Source organism: Globicephala melas, chromosome 15 (assembly GCF_963455315.2).
Source record: "Globicephala melas chromosome 15, mGloMel1.2, whole genome shotgun sequence".
NCBI lineage: Eukaryota > Metazoa > Chordata > Mammalia > Artiodactyla > Delphinidae > Globicephala > Globicephala melas.
This window is the reverse complement of record NC_083328.1, coordinates 40,856,840-40,866,406: the sequence shown is the minus strand read 5'-3', so window position 1 is coordinate 40,866,406 and position 9,567 is coordinate 40,856,840. Positions and strand designations below refer to the sequence as shown.

At 42.2% G+C, this 9,567-nt stretch overlaps 1 protein-coding gene across 1 annotated transcript in view; it reads right to left on the bottom strand.

Moving 5' to 3' along the window:
* Positions 1–202: 202 nt before the first annotated feature.
* CFAP61 (cilia and flagella associated protein 61) overlaps positions 203–9,567 on the bottom strand; it is a 256,224-nt gene continuing 246,859 nt past the window's right edge. The window contains exons 26-27 of the mRNA XM_060285108.1: positions 8,068–8,158; positions 203–744 (exon numbers count right to left, since the gene is read on the bottom strand). Coding sequence (XP_060141091.1) covers positions 544–744; positions 8,068–8,158 — 292 coding nt within the window. The 3' untranslated portion in view covers positions 203–543. The remainder of the gene's footprint in view (positions 745–8,067; positions 8,159–9,567) is intronic.

Sequence of the window (9,567 nt, the reverse complement as noted above, 5' to 3'; positions counted from 1 at the left end):
AAGTAGAAATACAGGGGCCGTGAGAGCAGCCTCCTCGTTTCAAAAGGTCCTGTAAACTTGTCTGTGCAATCAGTCCTTCTGATGTTAACTTACAGAGATAATTTCCTGTCATCTGTTTTACTCATTTTCCATCCTGGGCACACGATTTTCTTTTTTATCGCCCACGAGTATGACCGGGTAAACATGTAAAGGACTAGCAGCATTGGCGGCAGGACTTTTCAGGAAATCAAACAGAACCACGCCCAAGGTAAAAAACAAGTTTTACACAGTACGGTCTCATTTTATTGCTAAAATGGGTTATTCTGCCCAGGAACACGCCTGGTGTTGGTAAAGCGTCTCCCTGCCCCAGAATCCAGACGCACCGCCGTGCGCCACCTACTGGGACGATAGGAAACCACAGGCATCGGTGGACACGGAAAAGAAAGGAGGGAACCACGACGGTGCCTGGCAGTCCAGCCAGGCTTCAGAGAGGTTTCCTGCTTCTGCGGAGCACTTCCCGGAACGATACGAGTGGAAGCAATCAAGTGGAGGCCGTGGCCACCGCTAAACGATGCCCTGCCACGCGTACATGGGCAGGTGGTAATGATTATAGCGCAGATAGTCAAGGATGCTCTTCTCCACCAGAGGCCTGTAGATGGTTTCCTGGAAAACTCTTCTGAGGTAATTCCTGGGCTTCTCGGGCAGGTTAATGCCCTCATCTTCGATCCGACGGGCTAATTCTTCTATGGAAGGAAGGTTTTCCTCCTGGAAAATACAGTAAGAGGCCAGATACTAAAATTACTTGGGCTTAGCTCCACAGTAAGAGGGCGGTTTCACTAAAACTCCCCAAGGTTGGTCATTTTGTTTTCTACATTAAAAAAAAAATTTTTTTTAACTGTGGCAAAACACACATAGCATAAAATTTACCACTTTAACCATTTTTAAGTGTAAGATTCAAAGGTGTTAGGGGCTTTCACACTGTCAGCCATGACCACCCTCATCTCCAGAATGTCCGCATCCTCCCAAATTGTAACTCTTTAATTTAACACCTGACTCCCCCTCCCTCTCCTCCCAGCCCCTGGCGACCACCCTTCTCCTTTCTCTATGGCATCTCGTGTAAATGGAATCAAACACTATTTGTCTTTTTGTGACTGTCTTACTTCACGTAGCATAATGTCTTCAAGGTTCAGCAAGGGTAGTAATTTTAAGCTCTTAATTTTAAGCTCTTAATGTACAGATAGAAAAGATCTGTGTATCAGGCTTGTTTTAAAAATAAGAAAGGAGGTGATTAAAGATTTTTACATGAAAACTCCTAGATGGTTACTTTACTTGGTTACAGTCCCCAAGAAATGGGATTTTTAAAACCCTGGAATAAATTCTGAGTAAAGGCAAATTTCATTGATATCTTTAAAGATGGGGCTCAGAGGGAATAAAGTTATTTGAAGTTGAGAAGCATATGCTGTGCAGGTTTACAATACAGTAGAGATTTTTCCAACATTTTATTATAAAGTAAAAGGATTCAAACATAGAGGCAAGTTGACAGAACGGTGCGCTTGACACCTGCATACACACTACCTGGTTTCTACAGCTACCATACTTGCTCCATCACCTATCTGCCCATCTATAGGAGGGTTGTTATAAAAAGCACTTCACTCAAAAATTAAAAAACGTTTTTAAAAAGGGACTTCCCTGGTGGTCCAGTGGTTAAGACTCTGTGCTTCCAATGCAGGAGGCACAGGTTCGATCCCCAGTCAGGGGACTAAGATCCCACATGCCATGTGGCGTGGCCGAAATAAAATCACTTCACTGAGATTTGAGCTGTGTGCTTTCTGAACACCACAATAATTGAAAATTACCCTAAAGGAAGATGGACTTTGATGGTATATTTATTTGACCTTCCAATAATTCTTTTTTATTTTTAACAGCAAAAAACCACAAAAAAGCGGATAACTTGCAGAGTTCTATTGGATCATTAATTTATTAATAGTAAGAACTTAGAAAACTAGATTCAAACTATATGGAGACATAAGGTAATTATCACTTGGTTAAGTAAGTGAGACACTGTCAGGTGTGGCAGATTATACACACATCACTTGGAAGTACAGTCAGTGCGGGGCCAGGACTCCAAATGGGCTCAACAAAGACGGTAAGAGAGAAAATGGCAAGGGATGCCCAGAACTAAATATTAGAGGCACTGAAACATTTGAGTGCCCAAGCACGTATGCAGTACATCTGAGATTCTTTCTCCCTTAATTTTTCAGGAAAAATGTATCAAACATAAGCAGTGAATATACAAAAATTAGAGAAGATTTTGGGCTCGTGTTGCATGATGCTGTTCTAACATCAGGGTAAATGGTGTAAGGTCACATAATGGAGCTTTTAAATTTACGGAACACAAATACTGTTCTAGATCGTAAACTCATTTTTGTACATTTGCCTCTCCTGGTGTGACCTTTTCTCAGTGTGATCACCTCCCGCGACACTGTGACCACCCCCGCCCAGGGTGACCACCCCCCCTCCCAACGTGCTCATCTGTGAGCAGCTCACCTCACAATGCCACAGACGACACTTGACCTTTTATGTCTGGCTTCTTTCAGTTAACTCAGTGTTTTGAGGTTCATCCACTTTCTAGACTGTATCAGCACTTCATGTCTTTTATGGCAGAATAACGTTCCATCGTGTGGATAGTCCACATTTGTTGATCCACCTGTCCCTTGATGGGCATTTGGGTTCTTTCTTCCATCTTGTAATTCTGAATAGTGCTGCTATGAGCGTTCATATACAAGTATTCCTTTGGGTATATACCTAGGAGTGCAATGGCTAGGTCATATAGTAATTCTGTTTGTAAGCTGTTAGGAGCCATCAAACCATTTTTTTCACAGCAACTGCATAATAATTTTACATTCCCACTAGCAATGTGTGAGTTCCAATTTTTCCACATCTTTGCCAACAATCATTATTTCCTCTTTTTTTTTTTTTTAACTATAGCCATCCCAGTGGGCGTGATGTGGTATTTCACTGGGGCCGTGGTTTGCATTTCCCTAATGATTAATGATGTGGTTTGCATTTCCCTAAAGATTAGTGATGTTAACATCTTTTCATATAAATGGGTTTACTCTGGCTCTTAATTTTACTCCATTGATCTATATGTCTATCCTTATGCAAGTACCATACTGTCTTGGTTACTGTTGATTTGTATTAAGTTTTGAAATTGCAAAGTGTGTATCCTTCAACTTTTTAAAAATTCCTCAAATTGTTTTAGCTTGCATTTCCATCTGAACTTTAGGATTGACTTTTCCATTTCTAAAAAAAAAGCCATGGGGATTTTTATAGGATTGCATTGAATCCGTAGATTGCTTTGCATAGTATTCCTATCTTAACAATATTCTTTTTTAGTTTAAAACTTGGCACTTTGGTTTTTAAAATTTTTATTTTATATTGGAGTATAGTTGACTTACAGTGTTGTGTTAGTTTCAGTATACAGCAAAGTGATTGTTATACATATACATATATCTATTCTTTTTTTTTTTATCATATATCTATTCTTTTTCAGATTCTTTTCCCGTTTAGGTTATCCTATCTTAACAATATTAAATATTCAAATCCATGAACATAGATGTCTTTTCATTATTAAGGTCTTCTTTAATTTCTTTCAGAAATGTTTTGTGGTTTGCAGAGTACAAGTCTTATACCTCCTTGCTTAAATTTATTCCCAAGTATTTTAATATTTTTGATGCTATTGTAAATGGAATTGTTTTCTTAATTTCATTTTGGATTATTGATCGCTAATGCAGACAACTGATTATTGTATGTTGATCTTATATCCTGTAACTTTGCCAAGTCCATCTATTAGCTCTAATATTCTTTTGTGATTTTTTAAAATTTTCTTTATATAAGATCACGTCCTTTGAAAATAGAGGTAGTTTTCCTTTCAAACGTGGATGCCTTTTATTTCTTTTTCCTGCCTAATTGCTGGGGCTAGAACTTCCAGTACACTGTTGAATGTAAGTGGTGAAAGCAGTCATTCTTGTCTAGTTCCAGATCTCTGAGGTAAAACTTTCAGTCCTTCACTATTGAGTGTGATGTTAGCTGTAGGCTTTTCATAAATACTCTTTATCAGGTTGGGTCAGTTTCCTTCTGTTCCTGGCTTTTTAGTGTTTTTACTATGAAAGCATGTGTGATTTAGTCAAATGCTTTTTCTGCATCAATTGAGATTATAGCACTTCTCCCCCTCTTTCATTTTATTAATGTGGTGTATTACAAGGATTAATTTTCATATGTTGAACCACTCTTACATTCCTGGCGTAAATCTTGGTCGTGGTGTATAATCCTTTTAGTGTGCTACTGGATTTAGTTTGCTAGTATTCTGCTGAAGATTTTTGCATCATAACTTCATAAGGGATATTGTTCTGTAGTTTTCTTTTCTTTTGATGTCTTTGGCTCTGGTATCAGGGTAATGCTGGCCTCATAGAAGGGGCTAGGAAGTGTTCCTTCCTCTCCTATTTGTCTGAGGAGTTTGAAAAGGATCAGTGTTAATTCTTATTCAAATGTCTGGTAGAATTCAGCAGTGAAACCGTCAGGTCTTGGGATTCCCTTTTTTGGGAGGTTTTAGGTTACTGATTCAATACCTTTACTTGTCATACAGGTCTGTTGAGATTTTCTGTTTCTTCTTGAGTCAGTTTTTGTAGTTTGTGTGTTTCTTGGAATTTCTCTGTTTCATCTAGGTTATCTGTTTAGTTGGCATACAATTGTTCGTAATATTCTCTTTTAACCTTTATTATTTAAGGTTGGTAAATGTCCCCATTTTCATTTCATTAGGGATTTGAGTCTTTTTTTTCTTGATTAATCTAGCTAAAGGTTTATTTTGTTGATCTTTTAAAAGAACCAGCTTTTGGTTTCATCAGTTTTCTCTGTTTTTTTTTTTTTTAATTCTTTATTTCATTTATCTCCACTCTAATGTTTATTAAGTCCTTCCTTCTGCAGGCATTGGGTTTAGTTTGGTTTTCTTTTTCTAGTTTGGTTTTCTTTCTTCTAGTTCCTTAAGGAGTAGAATTAAGTTACTGATTTGAGGGCTTCCCTGTTTTCTAAATGTAAGCATTTACAGCTATAAATTTCTCTCTGAAAACTGTTTTCTCTTTGCATCCCATAAATTTTGGTCGGTTGTGTTTTCATTTTCATTTGTCTCTAAGTACTTCTAGCATCCCATTTGGTTTCTTCTTTGAAACCAAAGAAGTTGCTTAAGAATCTGTTGTTCACTTTCTAGTTGATTTCTAGTCTCATTTCATCGTGGTTGGAGAATATACTTTGTATGGTTTAAGTCTTTTACAATTTATTGACACTTGTTTGGTGGCCTGTCCTGGAGAATGTTCCACACGCACTTGAGAAGACCATGCATCCTGCTGTTGTTGGGTCGAGTGCTCTGTATGAATCTGTTAGGTCCGGTTGGTTTTTAGTGCTATTCAACTATTCTATTATCTTGTTAATCTTCTACCTGGTTCTATCCATTACTGAAAGTGAGATATTAAAGTCTCTATTATTTTCAAACTATTTTTTCCCAACTCTATCAATACCCATCTTTCTGAAGGATGATTTTGACTATACAGCATTTCACCTTGGTCAGTGACGCTTTGGCTAGATGCATGACCAGAGGATTTATAAGCCGTTCCCCTTTTGACTTCCACAAAAGGATTTGAGATGTCTTATAATGATCTTGTTTTCAAAATAAATCATATACACGTTTAAAATCTACATATGACTTATGGAAGTCCTAGATAATAGTCATTTATTTCTTTCTCCACACGTGGAGGGAGGGGAAAGTTGATAAACTAAGTGCTAGGACATCATAGTTAATGGGATTGAACTTCTGTACTTCCCTGAAGACAAGGTAGAAAGTGAAATTAAGTGGGTTACATCATCTCAACATTTGATAAAAGGAATTACTGTTATTCTGTAGTGAAGGCTATCTGCTTTGTTTTCCTATTACCAGACTCCTCAGTGAAATTCCCGCATGTCTGTTTGTATGACTACCACTTCCACTGTTGGCCTGTCTCCACCATACCTGTCACAGTCACTCTGACTTTTGGTGGCCGGCACTTCCTTGGGGCCATTCTTCTGTGCCCCGTGCTCGCACACAAACTCTCCCTTTCTCCCCCCGAGCTCTCTGAGTCCCTGTTCCATGTGTATCTGAGCTACAGGCAGACACCACTACAGGCCCCAACGCCTCCTGTGGCCCTTGCACTTGACAGATGTCAGAACAGTCCCCCAGTGGAGGCTCTTCTTGCAGAGGTTCCCCTTTCTGGAAATGTAGAGAACCCATGAGGATGGTTGGGGAAGCCTTAGAGCATCTTCTGCAAAGGCCACTTGCAGTCTCCCTGCTCTCCTGCCAGGGCCCACTGCCAGGCCGAGTTTATGCACTGCAGACTGACCCACGGCAAACATGTTCTCCTGCCTAAAAGGTTTCAGGAGTCTCAGCGGGCGCCATGAGAAGCAGCCACCATTGCGTTTGAGGATGCGTGCTTGGGAAAATGAAGGGAAAGTTTCCCTTTTAAACTTGACACCAAAAACCGCTTGGCTCTGTGCAAAAGGTTAACTGAGGAGTTCAGATCTGGGGTTTAGAAGGTTTAGGCATAGAATGTTGATGGAATAGCGAGAATACTGATGACTCCTTCTTATGGGGCAGTGGTGAGCTGCAGGTTGTCCTGGGAGGGAAAGAGGGAGGGAGCTTAGCCAAGCTCAGTGAGCACCAGGCTTCCAGCTCGGGGTCATGTTTTAATGTGGACCGACTTCCTCACAGCCCCGAACGAAGTGCAGGGACCTGGCTGACCTGTGACATCCTAAATCTCTCTATCTCATTACTATTCTCATTTCCAATTTGAATGACTCTTGCCGTGGCTGACCTGGGCCTTTAGCCGTCGGCCCCTCTGCTTCCCTTGGGTACGCTTTCCCGCCTGGTTCCTATCTTTGTGGGCATCAAAGAGAATTGAGTTTGGTTTAAACTTTAAACCTACGTTTCCCAATCTGAATCTACGTCTGATTAGTAAAATTACGTCAGTTTCCCAGCTTGGACCCCCCCAGGGATGAAACTGAACAGGGGCGGGGCAATGAGGAGAGGGTACCAGCCACCGCTGTGGTCCAGGGCCGACAACCCTGGCTTTGGAGCGGGAGACCCTTGGGTTGCGTGAAGTCTCTCGGCTTCAGCTTCCTCATGGGTGAAGTGGAGGTGATGACAACAGTGCCTCCACCCACCTCGGAGGGTCCCTGTGTGGTTCGGTGAGGTGGGGCGTGCAGGGGCTAGAACGAGGGGCCTGGGGACCTGGGCTGCATCTGTGCATCCGGTGTGGCAGCCCACACCCCGGGGACCCACGAGGAGGCGACACAGAGACGCAGAACCTGCCCGTCTAGACAGTCGGACGAGGCGGAAGGTCAGCTGAGCCCCAGCTCTCGTCCGAGTGAATCGAGGAGGAGTCTAGAATGCACGTTTGACCAAAGATGTAAACTCCCCACAACTCCGGTAAGGACTCTAGGTGTTGAAAAAGATAAATTTCCACAAATATTTCACTACGTACACGGCAGAGTCCAATTTCCTGCCGAGTACGGAGCCTGCGGGGTGTGCAGCCTCACTTCCAGTTAATCCTACGTTGCTTGGAGAAAGAAGTTTCGGTTATAAAAGGAGTGCATTTCGACACCTGTTGAGTCCCCTGACACCTTTGGAACAACACACGCACACGAATGGTTAGCGAACAGCTGGCAAACGCGGACAGAAACTATAGGAACGCAGCCTTCATGCTCGAGGGCAAGGAGATGCCACCCACACCGCGCTTTCAGCCCTCACTGTCCGCGGATAATGAAAGTACAGGTACTTGTAAAAGTGGAAAGCAAATCTGCCCCGCATAAAAGATTGGAACAATCCACATTCCCTGAAATATCACCATCTACGTTTACCTACTCCTTAGTTTGTTTCTGTGAGGGACAGTTGATTTTCAAAGTGAAACCGTCAAGTGGGAATGTAGGGAAAAGTCTAAATGATCAACAACTGTAACTGCTTCTAATTTGCAAGGAATAACCTACATATCTGTTAATCACTCTCACCTCCTTGGAGGATAAGATCTGGCGTAACTCTTTCCGGAGATCAATAAAACGATCGTGAAAGAGGGCCATGCACCACGGCTCCATGAAGTAGCTGGTGAGGGAAGAAAAAGGTTCAGTTAGTTGGAAACTTTCTCATTACCACTGATAAAGTATTTACCTGCTTTTTTTGCCTTTATAAATCACGGTTCTGGCCCTTTTGCGATCGTTTGCTCATGAAATGGCTCGCGGAACAGCATGGCCAATCAATTTTGTAAATGGATGTCCCTGATGTAAGGCCAGCTTCCATAATTACATTTAAAGTGGTTTAATTCAGAGCTGGGGCAAGACCCAGTGAAGAACCCTGATTTTATCAGAATTTAAAAGCCTGAAGACTTGTAAAGAACGGTGTCTCCATTATCTGCCCTCGTTTGAGAAAAACAGATTGCAGGATTAACTGAACTGCTGCATAAACAAATTAAATTTGGGGAGACAATAACACAAATGTTGTTCATCATTAAGGTTTCTGGATTAATAATGACCAGAAAAACAGGCCACCTCGGTGTTGCAACACGGCCTTCGTGCAACTGCACGGACGCCTAATTGAATCTTTCTTCAGAGAGCAGTTCTGTTGGTGGCCCTATTTGCTAACTTTGCCCTGAAAACTGTTTGAACACATGCTTTCTTATGTGGAAGACAGTATGGCCATCCTTTATTTACAGGGGATTGCTGAATATTTGATGCATTCTTGGAAGAGCCAGGAACATTTACTGGTATTTTAACTCTTACTTTGTCTTAATGTTCAGTGTCTCGGAACAGGAAACTTCGCTCCTTCATAGTTAGAGACACGTGGGTGATGTGAGCTCCTCTGGATGTGAGTTTGTTGTTCCTGGGACTGTTAGTGGATGTCACGTGTGTGTCCAGCGGAAGAAAAACTGGTGCCCACGTGCAGATGAGCACCTTCTGTTTTCCGAGACAAGTTAATTCTTGGGAAGGAGGTGACGAGCCCCAGGGACACCGAGGCATTAAAGGACCGGGGCAGTGACAAGCATGCGTACAATCAACCTGGCACTCAGCCATACGGCTCAGTACCTATCACCTGTTCGCCTGACCAGAATAGGACCTAATTTCATCCTTAACTACCTACTTTGTTGTTCAGGTCATATTTTCATCCAACTATGAATTCCACTAATGTGGGCTCCATACCCACTCTGTGACCAGCACTGTCCTGGGTACTGGGGAACCAGCAGGGACCAACACAGACAAACATCCCTGCCACCGCGGAGCTTATATCCAAGCGATAAATAGGTCCATGTTCAGTATGCAAATAAGAACTGCTTAGGAGGAAACATAAATCAAGCGAGGACGGGAGACACAGAGCAAGGCTCTCCCCTAAGACAGTGACTTAGTGAGTAAAGCCCGAGGGACAGAGACAGGAGAGAGTGAGCCACGTGGGGCTCTGGGGAAAGAGCCTTCCAGGAACAGCAGGTGCAAAGGCCCGGAGGCAGGAATGTGCCTGGCCCT